The following is a 20,166-nucleotide window of genomic DNA, read 5'->3' as shown; positions in this document are numbered from 1 at the left end:
GTGAGACTCCTTCCTTCTCTCCCACAATCTTGACAGTCTACCCCTGTGCTGCACGCCACGTCAGCTGCCCTACCAGTCCATCTAAAGCGCTAGCAGCTTGTCCCGCCAGTTCCGTTTGTTGTGCCACCCGCCAGACGTCACGCCCGTCAATCGCCAACGTTGCCTGTCTGTCGCGTCTCCTGTGCTGCCCGTCGGCAGCTTTGTCAGTTGCGACGCCTCAGCAATCTGGTCCTCTACGCCGCCCGTATCGCCTTAACCTTATCTTCGAACTTTAACTTTTGAGCCTGCATTTGTCTGAATACAATGTCGAATTCATTAGGGTGGGAGGCGATAGTAGAGCCCTCCTTCATTTGCAACTCAAACAACTTTTCATATAGATATACCTTGCTAGAGGCAATTTCTTTCTAATGTCACATAGCTTCTTTCATAAGTTATGTGTAGTGATCTAATTCACAACTGTAAAATACACAGATTCTACCAAGTGCACCCTAATAGTGGATTTAGCCAATGCATTAAACTTTGACCAATCATCTTTAGACATGTTTACTAGTTTTCCACCTTTGCCTCTTATGGGCCTTAGTTGCTTCTTCTGAATAAGGAAATCTTGGATCTTCTCCTTTCACAAACTAAAGTTTGTACCATCAAACTTCTTGATGTTGTACAGTTCTATGTTAGTTGTAAATGATGAGGCCATTTGTGTAAAACAGCAAAAAAAAATCAGCAAACTATACCATAAAACTAGTAGACTTTTTGCAATACCTGCTCAATATAACCAAAATTGAGAGAAGCTAGAAAATGAACCACTACTGAGTAATAATGCATATATCACTATCCAAACACTGTGAGAATCACTACATGTAGTTAAAACCTAGTACTACAACATCAATCCTTCCTCACTGACATGGTAGCATACCATCATCCAAATATTCAAAAGTACATCAGAAAACTAATCTCCTTAAAACCATAGCAATATATCAATGAACAATGTTCTTGCTCATTCACGAGCAAATATGCAGGATTAATTCTCTAGTCTGTGCCAAGGTCAAATTTTGCACCGATCATGGAGAATTTTAGACTGGAAGGTTTAAACGGGAAAATTGTTACGTGTATGCCATGTGGCACAAATTCCCAAGAGAGAGAGAGAGAGAGAGAGAGAGAGCATTTTAAAAAAACGTAATAGGCATAAGGGGCAAAGGGAGAATGAAGTTTTGAGAAGCTGAGGGCAGATTGCTGCAAGAAAACCAGCCATGGAGAGTACTTCTACGTCTCTGACTCAAGCACGGAGATAGAGCTTGCTCCCTCTGATCACCTCTCTCTCTATTCTCAAAAGAAATGCTTTGCATGATGGATTGATTCCATCTAAGGTACAATTCTGTGTTTTTCTCTGCTCATGCTGAATAAGACCAATGAACTCTGCACATGTTGAATCGAAAGAACAGTGAACTCTGCTCATGCTGAATAAGAACAGTGAACTCTGCACATGCTAAACAGTAAGAACTGTGCACTGGACAGTAAGAACAGTGAATTCTGCACATGCTAGACAGTAAGAACAGTGAATTCTGCACATGCTGGACAGTAAGGGATGTTGATTTGGACATGTTGTATTGTTCCTATGCAGCTGGGATTTACTTAGAAGCGATGAAAACCAACTGTTCACAGGTTATGTATTTTGGAACATTACCATTTTTGTAAATTTCTATCTTTTAATTGATAAAGAAATACCGAGAGGGGCGCCGGTCTTCGGGGCCAATCTGGTGTTGAGCCAGGGAGAGAGGTCTTTGTTTATGTGTGTGTATGTAAAGTCCAGGTGTTAATTGAAGGAACTGCCGCTTTATGTGAGTCATAGACAGGTTGCAGAAATGATACACTCTTGGAGCTGTTCTCGTGTCTCCGACGCCTCTCAGCTCACCTCTGCCCCAATCCTCCAGATATGGGGGCGTGATGCCCCTTGTACCATTGTCATTTCTATACACCCTCTTCTTCAATGAGCATTCATCACATTGTGTTTATTGTGTCGTCCACTGTGTGTGTGTGTGTGTGTGTGTGTGTGTGCGCGCGCGCACTAGCATTTCCTTATAGTTGACTCCTAAGGCAATATAGGGGTATACATAAGAGGCATTGGCAAAGGATGGGCAGCAATGGAGGAAACATTTAAGGGGCTGTATGATAAAGAAAATCTAGTTGTTTCTAAGGAGAGTCACTATGCAAGTGGGGGAACTCCATACAGCCCCAGCTTGTGGGTCAGTGCTGCTAACTCTCGCTCATTACTTTAGCCTTGCTTTGGCAGTGTTGGACTCCAGTAAAGCCATCATCCTTCATGTAGGGATACACCCTACTTGTCAGGTGGCCTCTTGTTAGGCCAACCCAACTAACTGCAATCTGCTGCCTAATGACCAAGTTCATGACACCAAAGGCTCTGGTTTGCCTGCCTAATCACAATAACCTACTATAAATTTGCAGTATCACCTACCATGATCTCAATGGCCTCATGAATCCTTTGGATTTCTATAACTACCACCCCTTGAAATGCCTGCACTGGTCACTACATCTGCAGATGAAGCTGGAAGTACTACCCCAACAAGGCAGCCAAAGTCCTCCACTAGGTGGCAGACTCCAATGCTAGCCCATAGGAAGAGGACAATAACTGAGTACAAAGAGAAATGGTGATCAAGGCAGAATCTAGAAACTATGAATTCACTCTACTATGGCACCATATAGATAACTGTATTAATGAAGAGTACCAGCAATAGTCATCAGCTAACACAACCCCTAAAGAGAATCAACCCCAAGAAAATGGACCTCTGTCCTAGCTTGTGTCTTGTTTTTGCAACCTCACATAATTGTTGAAGGGTTATCCTCTCTTCAACAGAAGCAGAATCTCTAATCTGCTAAAGAATCCAGTGGATGCTCAGCTGTCAAAGGCCTCCCAAGCATGCTATGACCTCCTCAAGTCTCCACAGCAGTAGTTCCTTCCAATCAAATTTTACTTGGATTTTACCCTTAAGGAAAGTTGTTATGCAACAAAATTGCTAACTTAAATCAATCATTTCATGAAGAGCTTGAAATACATAATCCATGAACAATAGCAGATAATAAAACAGGGAAGTAGACTTCACTCTAATCTCATAGCAACAAGAGGACTTTTCAAATGGACATATTGCAGATTGTTTAGTCAGGCTACAATTAAGGACTAGAACATTATGTGTGTTTGTTTTCCAGCCTTTGGCAGAAGAATTTAACTGTGATTTTCATGACTTATTCTCTATTTTGCCCCATAACAAAACCACAGTCAAGCATCATCCACTCATCCTGTTCTGAAAATTTATCAAACAATAAAAATTGATGAAGCCCAGCAGTGTCTAAGTATATGCAAATGTCAGTGTTAATTTGTGCATTTGTATTGCATAATTGAGAATGTTTAATAATGCAAAGGCAGATATCTGTACAAAATTCAGGTATAAATCAAGCTCCAAATAAAAACCATCCGACAAAAGAAGGCAAAGTCTGCACCTTCCACCCTTGACCAGAAGTTGCCTCATCTGTTTTGATATCCCATTTTTGATTCTCCTCACCAGACACACTTCTAAGAAGTTCAAGTAAATTCCACACTTGCGTAAACCGCCATTGTGCCGTGGTTTTATCACTAGCACAACTAATACTTTTATTGTCACCTGATTGGTTGTTCCAAAAACCAATGTTGTTAGAGGGTTTTTCAAGGTATATCAACCATATCAAACTTCAATATACCTTGGCAATGCAAGACCCAACCCAGCATGAAACAACAAACCCCCACCCTGGGTGGGAGAGCTGATCCCCAGACATGTGCATTTTTTTTAAGATATACACAGAAGGAGATCCTCAATGCAAGGAAACATCATGTTCCAAGACAATCTGAAATAATGACAATAAAAGTATGCCTTTTCTCATGAGTAGCGCAGTTGCAAACAAATATACAGAAAGAATCCTGAAGACAAAGCCATAGCTACATCTGATTCACGAAATGTCCCATAAAGCCTTGGAGTTCATAGTATCAGTAAAAGGCCACTATCAAGCACAGTTGAAAAACAGGTCATGGGAAACAAATTGACGTTATGCCTACCAAGAATCCAGACACAATGTGAAAAAAGAATGGAGGAAATGTAGTTACGATTGAAACATGAGGATGGTAGAGAGTAAGAACTATGGTTGAACGCAAAAGTAATATCTATCTGGGGCCAAAACCTAGCAGCCATAATCTAAATCAAGACAATGGTGCAGTTTAAGCATTATGGTAAACAGACGCCCTGCATTAATATTCGTGCATACATCTGAAAATACTTTTAAGCACTGTCCTATCACGTGTAGACTTTTTCATAATTTTTCTCTGCAGTAAGCAAGGTCCCCTTCAAATTCAGCACCTCACGTCAGTAGTCGATAGCTGTAACATGGACAATGTTCTGACTTGCAAAACATCACATTGTGGGAAATAAAAGCGCACAGTTATCCCTGTCCAACAGCCCTAGCTATGTATTCACATACAAACAACATAACCTGATTGATCCTGGTAGCAGTCATATGTATGTCCAAAAAATCAAAGCATGCATCTGCGAGTATTAAATTCCTTACGTGAAATCACAAATGTTATAAAGAGGACACAAACTGCCATAACTTCCCATGAGGAGAAATGGATGGTCCATATTACATCTATGACAAAAACAGAATCCTTCTGCACTCATTAATTCCTATAATGCTCCACACCACAAAGGCCATGCATTCATTTCTGGCCTTCCAATTTTCAAAATGTCATGGTCTCATCAAGTCTTCTTCTATTGCACATGCACCAGAACCAGCTAGATCACACCATAAGATGCTCTGCGCCAAACCTGGTTAACAGTCAGGCGGCTCCAAACCAAATGGAGATTCTATTCCTTGTGCTTCCCTGCAAAGTGTGCATTCTTATACTCAATTCTTAATTTTATTGCTAGTGGATAACTTCCAGGATTCAAGATCGGATGAATCTGTCACGTGGATGACATGATGGAACCAAGAAAAACTAGACTGCAGAGGGGAAACCCAACTGTACAGCTGCCCAATTTGACAGCACCAAGAAAGTTGCCCTGCATCTTATGGCACTTTCTTATAGATGATGGCATTTGGAGGGAAGATGATCATCTAACCCAGATGCTAACACCTCAATCTCGAGTAGAGATGCATTATGGGTTGCATATTGCTGCTCCCAGAAACAAAAAACAGTATCACTCTTTGCATTTAAAACAGATACAAGGGAAGGTCCATTATCCACCAATACCAAAAGGAAAGCTCAGAGACTTCACATTTTCCACCTTTTTTGCTTGCTAAGCACATAGTGCTGGAATGAGTGTCTGTGCATCATTAAATGATTTGTACCCCATGACAATCGCAAGTTGAATCCAAGGTGCTCTAAACAAATGGTGTACTACAAGTTGCTTTAGACAGATTTTCCAAACGTTCATGAAGCCAAATACCAGAAGGCCCTGTAATCTGCCTCTTAAAAAGAACCACGTTGGATTCCTGCTTCAGAAAATGAGGAGCAGTTGGTTTTCTGTAATCAAACACTCTTGCAAATGGACCTGACTCTTTGCATTTATGAAAGACATCCAGGGGTTCATTCTTCAACAATACTAATAGAAAGCTCATGTCAGACATTATTCAATAGTCACGTTCCCACCCCTTATCATAGAAATATAGTATTCTGTCAAGTCCTCCAACAAACAAACAAGACTTGATGAAACTTTTCATGTCCAGCATAATGGTCACAGGTTCAAATTCCTAGCACTTTGTATTTTGAAGGAAAATTTGACCTTGAATGGTCACAACTATACCAGTTCCAGCAATTCAGTGCTTCATATAAGCAGTTCACATCGCTGAAAGAGCAGTGAAGGGAGGTGAGCCCTAAAGTGGAAGCACAAGTGAGAGCAAGAGCTATGGTGGAAGGAGCAAGAGCAAGAGAGGGAGATACACACAATGTGAGAACTCCAACAGTTACAATGTGTGACCGGCCTTCCCTTTATTCAAATATCAGTGAAAGAATAAAGAATGAAGTGATAGTGATGGGTGCCCGCCACCTGCACACTGCGCATTTATTGTCAGTGTAGTATTACACGGGCAGCTAGGCAAAGGCACATTTACCCCCAACAACCTCCCACTTAAAGGCAAATTTGCCTCAATGAGGAGTGAAAAGAAAAAAAGAAAAGATTGTACAACATATAAGTAGATACGACAGGATGAGAAAAGATGTCATCTCATCCAATGCCCATCAACCTCTTAAGGAAGGCAAAACGCTTTGTAGAGAGGCTTTTCATAAGCAAGTCTACAGGATTCTGGTCAATTGAGATCTTGATAAGGTCAATAGACCTATCCTCAATAACCTCACGAATGAAGTGATACCTCACCTCAATGTGTTTCGATTTTTGTATAATTGGATAGCACTCATAGAATCTGAATACAGTATAGGGATAGCATCTGCAATACCAAGGTCAACAACCAAATGGCCTTCTTGCAAGCCTCACTGGCTGCAACATAGTCGACCTCTGTAATAGAAAGGGCCGTGCATTTTTGCACCCTGGATATCCATGAAACATCACCTCCAGCAAAAGTGAACACATAGCCAGAAGTGGATTTCCTACTATCTACATGTCTTACATAGTCAGAGTCAGTGTATCCCACGACTCCTGTATCCTAGCTACCATAACATATGCACATATCAGCAATGCCCTTTAGGTACCTCATGATACCCTTTACGGCATCTCAATGCCTCTTGCCAGGTGTAGCCATATAATGTGCCACAACACCAACTGCAAATGCAATATCTGGACGGGTGGCTATCATGGCATACAGAAGACTACCTGGCAGGGAAAGATACGTTTTATATTTTGGTTTCTTCCGGCATCTTCCTAAGCGAGGCTGGGTGGCGAATGAAAGGATCTCTCGTATCTTGTGCTTCCGCTACGTTACACTGGTATCAAAGCTATTTTGCGACCTGGAGAAACATTCGAACTTGGCTCGTAATGATTCCTGGAGGGCACCACTACTAAGAGCCGTGTTCTGGCCCGATCACTATTTAGGGCCGCATCCAGGCACGGCCTCGCATCCCAGTTAACGACAGCCGTCAACATCTACCCAACCATCGGTATCCACCCAGCTGTCGATATTCGCCCAACCAACTATTTCCTCTATGGCGTCATAATACTAAGGGCTATGTTCGAGCTTGGCCCGCATTTCAGTACACGTGGCTGGTGATATCTGCCACCTGTAAACTTTCCCATGATTTGCAAACCCGAAAGGGTTATTTTTTTTCAACATAGTGAAAAGGGGGATATTCTCATTGCGACTGAGACTCCACATCACGGGAGTATAACGTCCACCCGGTTGGGAGCAGCTGTCTAACGCAAGCGTTTGCGATCTTGCAACTAGAAAGAAGGTGAATTTTCAACCTTGGATACCACATCGAATTTCAGGAATTTCCAGTGTGCTGTATATTGGAATCAGGCGGACCCAATACAGGGAAGTGCCCCACCTTTGCCTGCAAATTTCTTACATTTTCTTTCCAATTCTAGTGTATAGATGGAGGGGAAAGAGAGAGAAGGGATAACGGAAGGCTCTAGTTCCGGGAACCACCCTATGGTGGATCCCCATGAAATTGAAATGCAAGAAGAACACTGGGAAGAATTTTTTGCAACACGAGAGCAATTTGATGATTTAACTATTCGTGGGCAAGCACGGGGGGTTCAAATGGAGTTGCTAACGCAAGCACTCACCGAAATAAAATCCCAATTAGCCTTATTACTAGAAAGGGATAAAAGTAAAGCAAAGGCATCAGATATTCCATCTTCATCGAAAGATGTAAATATGACTATGCGAGACCCAAGGGAAACCCACCAAAAGCTAAGGGATAGCCCAGTGTTAAAAGATATGAAACCCCCTTAGTTTCATGGGGAGGAAAAAGATAGAAACAAAGATACTATCTTTAACTTCCTCCAAAAATGGAAGGATTTACACAAATTAAAGAATACTCCACCACATCTCCAAGCACTGGAGGCGAGTTTAACCTTGGGGCCAAAGGCATATAAATGAGTTCTTAAAGGAGACAAATAAAATACCTGAAACTTGGGCTCAATTTGAATCGGTCTTTTTGAAAGAATTCCTTCCTAAAAATGAAATGGAAAGAAATTGGGAAGATTGGGATTTTGTCTGACAAAAGGGAATACCTTTGCTAACATATCTCGAGGAGTATCGTGAGATAATTCTCAAATTGGAAGGAATAGATAAATTTCAAAAGACGAGGATTTATTAGGGGACTCGATAAGGCTTGTAAAAAGGAAGTAAAAAGAAGTTTACCTAAGACGCTTGAAGAGGCAATTAAATTTGCATTAATCAATGAAGATAATACGCGTCCAGATACGGAGCCCAAGACTAAGGAATTTGAGACCTTAAAATTTGTAGATAAATCCAAAAGGAAAATGCCATTCCTTAAGGGTAAGAAACAACCCTTTGAAAAGAAACAATATGTACGACCGAAGCTAAGTCAAGATGACTTTGATAAGGCCAAAAAAGAAAGGTTGTGTTTCAATTGCCTATCCCCTAACCATGCTACTTGGAATTGCCCTCAAAGAAAGAAAGGGGAAGATAAAGGAAAAAAACAAGGGCAAGGGAAAAGAGAAACAAATCTATGTAGTACAGACCTTGGGAAAGGTATAAATCTTTAGAGGTCTTGCACAAGGACGTACAACACAGGTGTTATATGTCAACTTCCATGTGGCAACCTACCTTTGGGCCACATGATTTACTTAGAGTACATGGATCGATAGGTGGGAAGAGGGTTAGAGTCATGATTGATGGCTCTGCCACCCACAATTTCATAAGTTATACACTTGTCAAAAAGTTGAAACTTCCCCAACAAAAGAGTAAGCATCAATATATTGTTCGTATGATGCGAGGTCAGGATAACAAAATATGGAATACAATGGTATCCAATTTGGAAATCGAGATCCAAGGATATAAAGGTAAGCTTGATTTCCAAATTATGAATATTGGAAGGGCCGATATCGCTCTAGGGAGGGAGTGGCTATGGGGATTGAAACCATCCTTAAAGCATAGTTATCATCATAATACACTGGAATTTGAAAGGGATGGTAAGATTTTTGTGATCCAAGGTGAACATGAAGTATCTGATAACCCTTTGATGTGTTTCCTTGAAGTACAGAAGTTGATGAAGAAGGAAGCTTGTGAGGTATACATGTTATGGTCTCTCCCTATACACGACACTTTTACTTCTTGTAATATAAAGCAGCAATTTTTTTATGCTTGTGAGTTGAATGTAAATAATGAATTAAGTGGTTTGTTACATGAATTTAAAGATGTATTTCCATCTGACTTACCTAGTGACCTTCCACCGGATAGGGGTGATGTAAATCACCCAATTGACATAGATAGAGATACACGCCCTGTTTCTAAACTATCTTACAGGCTAAGTGAAACACAACACCAAGAAGTCGAAAGGTAAATCAAGGATTACCTGGATAAGGGGTTTATACAACCCAGCAACTTACCTTGGGCTTTGCCAATTTTACTGGTAAAGAAAAAAGATGGTTCTATGAGACTTTGTGTTGATTATAGAGCACTTAATAAGATAACCATGAAGAATAAATTTCCTATGCCCAGAACGGATCCAGAAAAAGTAAGGACAATTATTGAATGGCCATCTCCAAGGAACCTGAAAGAGTTGCAAATCTTTCTAGATTTATTTGGATTTTATCGTAGATTCGTTCAAGATTATGCCAAGATAGTTGTTCCAATGACGGACCAACTTAAAGGGAAAGGGAAGAGCTTTAATTGGGGAACGGACCAAAATGAAAGTTTTGAAAAACTTAAGGTAGCTATTGCTACAGCTCCAGTACTATTAATTGTGGATCCCAATAAACCATTCGTGGTTGAAGTTGATGCCAATGACAGGGCAATAGGCGCGGTCTTACTACAAGAGGGTCGACCAGTTGCTTTTGAAAGCAAGAAATTAGACCGTGCAAAATGGAATTATTCCGTTTATGAGAGGGAGCTGTATGCAATAGTACATGCAATGAAGAAATGGAGGCACTATCTGTACGGTGCCAAACTTTTGATCTTGTCGGATCATAAAAGCATTAAGTGGCTTAATAACCAACCGGATCTACAAGGGCGTAAAGCCAGATGGGCAGAACTCCTCCAAGAGTTCGACTATGAGATAAGGTATAGAAAAGGAAAGTACAATATAGTGGCTGATGCGCTCCGCAGAATGCCCATCGTAAATGAATTGAGTTTTACTCAGTGCTTCCGATTTGCTTGAATCCTTAAAAGGGAAATGCCAGGTTGATCCGGCATATTCCAACATATGGGAAGCAATTGAAAATGGTGATCCAAATGTAAGAGCCTCCACTGAGAAAGGAACATCTGAGGATGCTCAACAAAAAAATGGAGCATCAAGGGTTGCTCAAATGGGATTCAAGTGGAAGAATTTTACCATAAGGCGCCAAATTCTCTGAGTGTCATGATACCCCTAGTGTGGGACATCCAGGAGTTAATAAGACTTATAGTCTTATTAAAAGGCAGTTCTATTGGCCTGGAATGAATAAGGACGTCCTTGACTATGTGGTCAAATGTAATAAGTGTCAGATTAATAAAGCTGAAAGATTGAAAATGGGAGGACTTCTCCACCCATTAGAGATTCCTTCGGGAAAATGGAAGAGTATCGCCATGGACTTTATTGTCACGTTACCCAGAACGCAGAGGGGGCACAACTCTCTATGGGTGATTGTGGATAGGTTAACTAAAATGGCTAGGTTTATTCCAACTTCAACTAATGTTAAAACACCAAAATTGGCTAGATTGTTCATAGAGAATATATACCGATTGTATGGCCTTCCGGCAAATATAGTTTTTGATTGGGATAGAAAATTTAATAGTCAATTTTAGTGTGCTGTATTTAGGAAGTTGAATACTAAACTTAGTATGAGCATGGCAGAGCACCCGCAAACTGATGGGCAAACTGAAAGGGTTAACCAAATCCTTGAAGATAGGTTGAGAGCATATGTAAGTAGAAGACAAACTAATTGGAAAGAGTATTTACCGATAGCAGAGTTTGCATATAATAGTGTCAAACATTTTTCCACTGGATATAGTCCATTTATGCTCATGTATGGGTTTCAGCCCAAAGCTCCTCATGCAATAGGCCTGCATAAGGAAAAGGTTCAGACAGCAAAGGATTTTTTGGAGGATATGAATAGTATTTTAAAATTTGCTCAAGAAAATATTAAGAAAGCTCAAGACCGAGCTAGATCTTATGCAGATCCTCACCGAAGAGACATCTCCTTTGAAGAAGGACAATTGTTCTATCTTAAAGTGCCTGGACAAACTAAAACCATGAAAATGGGCCGATGTCCAAAGCTTTCACCCAGGTATTGTGGTCCTTTCACAATACTTAAGAGGGTGGGGAAACAAACTTACAAGCTCTAACTACCTGCTGGTAGTAAAACACATCCAGTTTTTCATGTAAGTAAGCTAAGAAAGAAGCTGGGTGATAGAGGAACAAGGCATATTATTTATCAAGAATGTTTGGTAAAATCAAAAGACTGTTTAGAAGAAAGCTCAATATGGGAGCGAGTAAGTACTTTAAGAAAAAAGCTTCCCAATTTACAATTAGACCTTCCAAGTATCGTTTTCGAGGACGAAACCGATTCTTAAGGGGGAGGAAATGTTACATTAATGAATGCAATATTAGGGGAAACAACAGGAGAGATGACCGTCCGGGGGGGCCTTGGGCGCCCATACGGTGTTCAAGGGAGCTTAGGAAAAAAGTGAGTTAAATTAGTATAACTTACTAGAAATTGACGGCTGGCAGGGAAAGACACGTTTTATATTTTGGTTTCTTCCAGCATCTTCCTAAGCGAGACTGGGTGGCGAATGAAAGGATCTCTCATATCTTGTGCGACCGCTACGCTACAAAGACAATTTATACAGAGCTCATAATAGTCAGGAGGTCGTCTATCTCTAGTAGAACGCCTCAATGCAGGTTGTCCTGCCTGTCCAACATCCTGTCTTACATCCTATCTAACATCCTGACCATGAAAATCAGTTGCTATTGATGCAAGCTATCTAGTTGGCTGTGCAAAAGCAAAGGGCTCCTCCTAAAAGATAACCCTACGTATCTCAATAACTTTCTCAAGCTGCATATGCATTTTGTCTTCATGGAACACAACATCATGCCTGCAGATCACTTTTCGCACCTGCGGATCCCAAAGACGATATCCCATCTTACCAGCATCTCCATAGCCAAGAAAACTGCATTTCACACTTTTAGGATCTAGCTTATTGTGTTTGTCCTTAGGCACATAGCAGAAGACCTCACATCCAAAGCCACGCAAATGAGCATATGAATAAAGCTTTCCTATCCATACCTCCTCTACAACCTAAAAGTCAATACCACTGCAAGGTGACCATTAATGAGATGCACAACAGTAGAGACTGCCTTAGCCCAAAAATGTTGTGGTAAGCCTACTTGGCTAAGCATACCGTGGACCCTCTCCTCGATAGTCCTATTTATACACTCAACCATACCACTATGGGGAGAGGTGTAAGGGGTAGTTAACTGGTGCTTAATACCCCACTCGTCACAAAACTGTTCAAAGGCACGTGAGACGTACTCACCCCCGCTATCGGTCCCTATGCATTTCAACCTTTGCCCAAACTGGTTCTCTACTAAAGCAAGACAATGCTGAAAGATTACCAAGACATTAGATTTTTGCTTTATGGAATAAACCCAAACCTTACAAACAACTTCCCACTCCCTAATGATTAATAGGACATGGATCCACATACATATGAATGCACAAGAGCCAAAGGCTTACCCATGCATAGAATACCATAATTTTTATGTGAATTCCTAGTCTACTTGCCATATAAACAATAATCACACAACTCAAAATGCGAGTAGTCAAAAGGCAAAAGATACTGCAACAACATACTAAGCATTTTCATTCCCTTAAGCGACATATGCCCAAGATAAGCATATGCCAGAGAGATACATGTGGGATAGAATCCACTAACAAAACAAGGTTAATAGTATCAAATACAACCAAAGGATAGAGACTGCTCGACTTGGCACCTCTTGCAAGAACAAGCCTACCACGAGTTATCTTTCATGCAAAATCACCAAAGCATATATGATAACTTGCATCATCAAGAAGCTGTCCAGCAAACATAAGGCTTTTAGTCAAGGTGGGAACATGACGTATATTCCGTAGAACAAAAGTGTTACCAAAGATAAACTATAGAGTGACATCACTAATGCCAGCAATAGCAAGAGATCGATCATCACCTAAGCGCACAGTACCAAATACACTACAATAGGTATGAAACCACTCATCGTAGGTCACATGAAAAGACGCACCCGAATCCAAGAGCCAACACTATGCATGCATAGACTGAGCCTCAGTCAACTGAGAGGCATCACATGAAGAGACTGCTAAGATGTAGTCACCATCGAACTCCTCAGGCTGCATGACATTTATCTCCTCAATCTTTATACTGGACTTTGCAGGTAAAATGTTGCAATCATTGGATTTCTCCTGCACTTTTTATTTCCCCTTTTCTTTGCGCTTATAATCGCACATCTTATGGCACTGTGGCCGTATGTGTCATGCTTTCTCACAATAATGGCATGTAAGATCAGACTTACATTCACGGGACTTGTGCGTCCACGTGACTTAGACCAAGACTTCTGAGAGTCATTCCCATGACAATCATTATTTTTCTTACCATTTCTATCACATCTAACAGATAAAGCATGTGAACTATGGGAAGTATAATTGTTTTTTCTCTTAACTTCTTCAATCAAAAAAGCACTCTCTACATCTTACAATTTCAGCCCATCAAGTTTGTCGGTACAAATCGCAATGTGAAATACATCCCAAGACTCAGATAAAGTGTCAAGCAAAAACAAAGGATACAAATTATCCTAAAACTCAATACCCTATTGAAGCAGATTTTTCACGATAGAATGAAACTAGCTAAAGTGAGCAGACAATGGGCCCTCCTTCATACGGAGATCCATCAACTGTTTAAGCCAATACATCTGCAAAGCAAGGCTCTGCTTTGCATAAAGTTCCTTAATCTTTTCCCATAAATTCCATACACTCTGATATTCATCTTTAACAACATTATTGTGGACCTCTTCACAAAGTGATAAAATGACAGTAAACTTACATAGTATATCTAAATCAGCCCAGTTATCATCATCCATGTTCTCGGGTTTAATATATTTGTTTCTTAGTGGATTAATCTACAAGTTTTACATAAAAACCTGTCATATTTGAGACTTCCAGTAGCCATAGTTGGTGCCATCCAACTTGGCAATATTAAACAAAGCCGTATCTTTGACATGACCAACCATAATGAGTCAAATAAAGGCAAACTATGCAGAAAACAGCCTACTGTAATTAGCAATAAACAAGCCAAAACAAACTGAAAATAAAAGAAACTACTAAAATGACCAGCTGTCCACCAAATAGTATCCGAAGTACATCAAAATAACATAATTAAGATCAGTAAATACATCATAGTTCGCATAAAACAACTTGCTGTAATAAATCACAGCAATGAGAAAAAGAGAGCAAACAATGAGCTAACAGTAATCCAAATTCAAGTATGACTGCCAGGTCAAATCCTGTATAAAACGGGCATGTAACAAACACTGTAGTAGCTAAGAACCATGAGCCAAACACCCAAATACCTAACAAAGGTCGGTGTATACTCAAAGAGAAGACACATCAAATCAGCCCAAAAGCATCCAATGCAAATAATTATCTATTAAGAGCATAGATATGTAAGAGATCCCAGTCTCATCTACTCAAGAAGCTCAACTGCATAAACCACAAGCTCTACAATATCCAGAGATAGCATGAAGCTCCCACTGACAAAAATATTAATGTCAATTGAGTAACCAAGCTCAAAGATATAACATCCAATACATCATATAACAATCTGTCAAATCCCTCACAATCCAAATAAGCATCCAAGAGCTCCAAAGTATGCAAATGAATATCCAACTAAAGTCCCAAGTGACAATCAAACACAAACAATCTAAGGAGCATGCAATGACATAGCATCCTCGAATATATAAGCATCAACCGGGCATAACCGGACATCATCCAGCCAATGGCAATGAGTATAGACATCAAAGTGTTGCCCTGTTTTGTGACAATTTGTGGACTATTATAAAAGTCCAAAACTAAAGCTTAGCACTCAAATGGAATGCCAAGAGTGGAAGGATCAATGTCAAGTATTAAAACCAAGTGTATAAGTGCTTGTATGGCTATCCAATGAAGAAGATATGCTGTAAGAAATAAAAAACGTGAGTTGCTACTTAAAAAAGGGCATGTTCCACACAATGTGATGCTGTGCCAGCAAGGTAAGGGTTATGCGGGCTACTTCAACTTACTCGGGAAAGCTCAAAGAGTGCCCAAGAAGAATGCAACCGATAGGAAGCTCGAACAAAGTAGCTATAGTTGCTAACAAAGAGATGAGTATTGTATATATTCAAATCGAAGTTGAGAGTGTGTAGGTGCGAGTACTGTCAATGTAGTAATATACAGGTGGCTAGGCAAAGGAGCCTTTACCCCTAGCAAGCAAGCAGTTAATCATGAAACTCACAAATGTATCAATATATATAAGTTCTCACAAATAAGGTCTGTGATTTAGTGAGACACCCTTTGATTGCATGGGGAGAAGAACCTCTTGCATTCCCTTAGCTAGTTCAGATATTGGAACTCCAAATCCATATGTAGTTATCAATAAGAAGACCAATATGAAGCAATCCGGACTTTTGAAAAATCTATCAGATATCGAGCCATAAGTGATGGGACCAATATGAAGCAATGTATAGACTGGAAAATTTATACACATGTCAGAACTGCAAATCCTTAGTCCTCAATGATCAAGCAATCCATATATTGAAAAATTCTATCAGACATAGAATCATCAATCCGTATATTGAAAATTCTATCAATGACCAAACCAACATGAAGCAATCGAAAAATTTTACAAGTATGAGAAGTAAATATTCGTATAGATTCATCAATGACCGAAACAATATCAAGCAATCTGCATATTGAACAATCTATCGGATATTGAACTGCAGATAGAATCATCAAATCCATACAAAAAAACTATCACATATCGGACTGCAGAAAGAATCATCGATCCGTAGATTGGGAAAGCTATCAAATATCGAACAGCAGATAGAATCATCAATCAGTATATTGAAGAATCTATCAGTGATCGGACTGCAGATAGAATCATCAACCCCCATATGGAAGAATCTATCAGATATCGAACTGCAGATAGAATCAAAACCGATATCAAGCAAGTCATATGCGTCGAGATGGCATGTAGAGGGATGTACTTGAACAAGCATAGAGCTGATCGCAGACCATGCGGTAGACATTGTCTTTGGTGGTGAGCGCAGGCGAGTTGAGGGTGGCCTCGAGGCGCTGCCGACCTGTCAAAAGGGACGCCATATTCCCTTCCATGTCTTCCCTGCTGGGAGGAGAGAAAGAATGGAATTAGAACGGAGGAAGCGATGAAAGAAGGCTAATGAATGGATGCTGGGATTGGATGAGAGTGATGATGATGAGAGAGGCGGGCTGATGGACGAATGACGACACAACTGTGAACGGAGACCGATTGAATGGTGGGAACGAGGAATGATGGCAATGAGAGGCGACCAGGCTCTCTGACCCTTCGAGGCTTCTGCTACAACAACGAGGACAATATTATGATTCTTTTCAAGAGATGCAGCAGCAACATCAACGTCATATCGTCGTCATCGAGGGCTTTGCCAACCACCCCGCGCCTTCTTTTGTTTGTCATCCGCTTCGTGAAGAAACTCTAGGCACTCCATACTTAAATTCTCATAATGTTTTGCATTGTGCTTTGCGCTGAGGTTGGAAGGATTGCTATCAATTAACCGTTAGACAACTTCACGCCTTAATGCACATTTCATGGAGCACAAACAAACTAACCGCATATGTGTTTTCGTGTTCATATGCCCAAGTATTTTTGTGTGTAATTTACATGCATATGCCCAATTATTTGATCTCATAAGCTTGTCATTTTTCTCTTCCCTCTTATATGTGTGTGTGTGTAGATATATGCATGCATATGTGTCTTTAATATATGTGTTTCTATTTGTGCGATCTCCTAAGTGCGTGTGTCCCCTCTCTCTCATCATTTTTCTCCTGTCTCCAATCTTTTTTTTCTCAAGTCCCCTATATAATCTCATATCTTCAATTAGAAAAGAAAGTTATCTCTCTTTCTAGAGAGAGAGAGAAAGAGACCCCTATATTGTGTCATATCTTCAATTAGAAAAGAATCCATCAGAGACAACTTTTCAAAGACTCACATTTTTCCTTTTCAATATTATATCACCCTTATTAAAAAATGTATTTATTTCTTAAATACCAAACCTCTCCTTCTTCTTGTGCCACATAGGCTCTTGAGTTTTCTAATCACCCAAGCAAACCTTTAAATAATGTGAGCTCCCTCACCCTAGAGTGACAACCCCATTGGTGGGATCACCACATGTGTTGTATGGGCTCTCAAGTTCCATTCCTAGCTAGGCAGGTTGAGGAGCAATTTTCGCCAATGTGCGAAGTTTGACCCAAAACAAGTGGACAAAAGAAAGATCCACCAAATTCTTAATAAATATGGCTTTCTTTCTTTTAAAAAAGCATATGGACTCCTCCGAATGAGCACCTTTTAACCCCTCAAATTTATATTTACATCATGTGATAGTCTTCTTTCATGTTTATCTCTATGGAGTGGATAATGGATGCAACATGGGAGAAAGGCCATCAAACTAAAGCAAAACTCACTTTTTTTTATAATAAAAACATATGAGGTCCTCCTAACCCCGCAAATTTGCCTTTGCATCTTATGATAGCCTTCTTTAATGTTAAGTAATCAAGAATATATAATAGTTTATATTAGCAAAATAGAGTCTTTAGAGTGACTAACACCCCAAAGTAAAGAATGATCATAGCCAATGTATTAAATGATTGGAAATGTAGTATAACATGCCAACCAAAACTTTGAATAGCCCTAATAAAGGGACAAACTTAGAATTATTCTAAGCATTTGAAGACTAAACTTTATTAGCCTTGATACTTTTGGCTAAACAATAGATAGGCATATGGTGACTATCTCTTGCCAAAATTAAAGACGTACGAGTAATCGCCGCATATGCTTTCAAGCCTTTACAATAGTAAGGCTATGCAATTGGATATGTAAGCATGATTTAACGTTGAGTAGAAAAGAGATAATTTTTGTACAAATTTGGGGGGATTGTGAATGGCAATCTATATGCTATTTAATTTATGCTCTCCTTGTATATTTCAAGGGTGACTTAATGTGCATATAGACATTGATATATCTAGGGTAAACCTCCAAATAACTTCCAATCAAATAAAAGTCAAAATAATAAGAGGGCACTTGCCACATTGTTCTTCTAGTCACGAGTTGCAATCAAGCAACACTCTTTAGACCATGAGGTCTGTCAAAAAGTCAAGACTTTTTCTCCCCATCTCATTTGTAGGACAATGAGGGACAATGATATTTAAAAGCTCCAATAAGGACAAGGCCAACTTTGCATATCACATGTTTGATTCTTTCTTGAAATCCAGAAAGTGTCAAAGTCTAGGTGCAATTGGAACATCCTTAGTTTGAATGAAAAAGTCATTGGACACCTTATAAAGGAAGACTTCTAGTCAATCTTTTTATTTTACTTCTTACTGCTATATTATTTTCGACGTGGGTTCAGAAAGCCCCCAACCTCCACAGGTTTTCCCGAACCTGCCCCCTTTTCCAAACCTCCCTTTTTCAATCAAAACCCCTCTCTCACACCCTCTCATAAATTAAAATCCCCTCACCTTCATTTTTTAAATTAAGACCCCCTCCCCTCCCCCCCTCTCTCTCATATGTAAGGCCTAGGTTCTCTCTCTCTCTCTCTCTCTCTCTCTCTCTCTCTCTCTCTCTCTCTCTCTCTCTCTCTCTCTCTCTCTCTCTGATTAAACTTTTTTTAATTAAACATTTCTAAAAAAACCTCTCTATTAGATTAAAATCTTTACTTTGAAATTTTCTTTTAATTAAACATTTCTAAAAACTTTTTTAATTTAAAGTTTTTCAAATATAGTTTTTCACAAATAGAGAGAGAGAGAGAGAGAAGAAGAAAAAGAAGAAGAAGGATAAAAAGAAGATGGAGAGAGGAGGGGTGAAGAGAGGAAAGAGAATAGTCTTTTTTAAATTAAACATATTTCTTCTCCCCCTCCCCCCTTCTCTCTCATGTGTAGGGCTTAGGTTCTCTCTCTCTCTCATTAAACTTTTTAATTTATTTTAAATTAAATATTTTAAAGGCTTTTTAATTTAAAGTTTTTAGACAGTTTTTCACACGCTTTGAGAGGGAGATAAAAGAAAGAGGAGGAGGGAAAGGATTAAAAAAAAGGAAAAGAAAGAGAAAAAGACGGAGAGAGGGGGAAAGAGAAAAGAAAATAGTCTTTTTAAATTAAACTTTTTTAAATATAATTTTTAACTTAGAGAGAGAGATAGAGAGGAAATATATAATTTGAAAGAGAGAAAATAGGGGGAGAGAAAGGAAATAGAGAAAAGAGAAAGATAGACAGAGAAGAAAATATATATAGAGATAAAAAAGAACAAGAGAAAAAAACCTTGAAAGAGAAAGAGAGAGGACAAGAAAAACAAGGAGAGAGAGAGAGAGAGAGAGAGAGAGAGAGAGAGAGAAACCAAGAGAAATATACAAATAGCAAAAAAGAAAGAAGAGGAGAGGGAGGGAGAGAGAGAGAGGGGGGAACAAAGAGAGAGAATTATAGAGAGAGGAGATAACACAAAGAGAAAGGAAATGTAAAATTTAAAATAAAGAGAAAAGAAAAAAAATAAAAAGAGAAGAAGAAAAAAAGGAAAAAAGAGAAGAAGAAGAAGAAGAAGAAGAAGAAGAAGAAAGAGGAAGAGATATGGGGAAAAAGAGAAAAGAGAAGTCTCTTTTAAATTTAAATATTTTTTAGAGAGAGAGAAATAGAGAGAGAGAGAGAGAGAAAAGATAAAATTTAA

At 39.5% G+C, this 20,166-nt stretch overlaps 1 protein-coding gene across 2 annotated transcripts in view; it reads right to left on the bottom strand.

The window, feature by feature from the left end:
* The window catches only part of LOC148013292 (uncharacterized), a 44,269-nt gene extending 27,313 nt beyond the window's left edge, over positions 1-16,956 (bottom strand). For both annotated transcript variants that reach the window (XM_087667606.1, XM_087667607.1), the window contains exons 1-2: positions 16,448-16,956; positions 3,511-3,671 (exon numbers count right to left, since the gene is read on the bottom strand). In XM_087667606.1, the coding sequence (XP_087523732.1) occupies positions 3,511-3,671; positions 16,448-16,574 (288 nt within the window). In that variant the 5' untranslated portion in view covers positions 16,575-16,956. The remainder of the gene's footprint in view (positions 1-3,510; positions 3,672-16,447) is intronic.
* Positions 16,957-20,166: the final 3,210 nt, after the last annotated feature.

This window comes from Lygodium microphyllum, chromosome 26 (genome assembly GCF_053477565.2).
Source record: "Lygodium microphyllum isolate KBCC chromosome 26, Lygodium_microphyllum_v1.1.10, whole genome shotgun sequence".
Lineage (NCBI taxonomy): Eukaryota > Viridiplantae > Streptophyta > Polypodiopsida > Schizaeales > Lygodiaceae > Lygodium > Lygodium microphyllum.
This window is presented reverse-complemented; position numbering and strand designations above follow the sequence as displayed.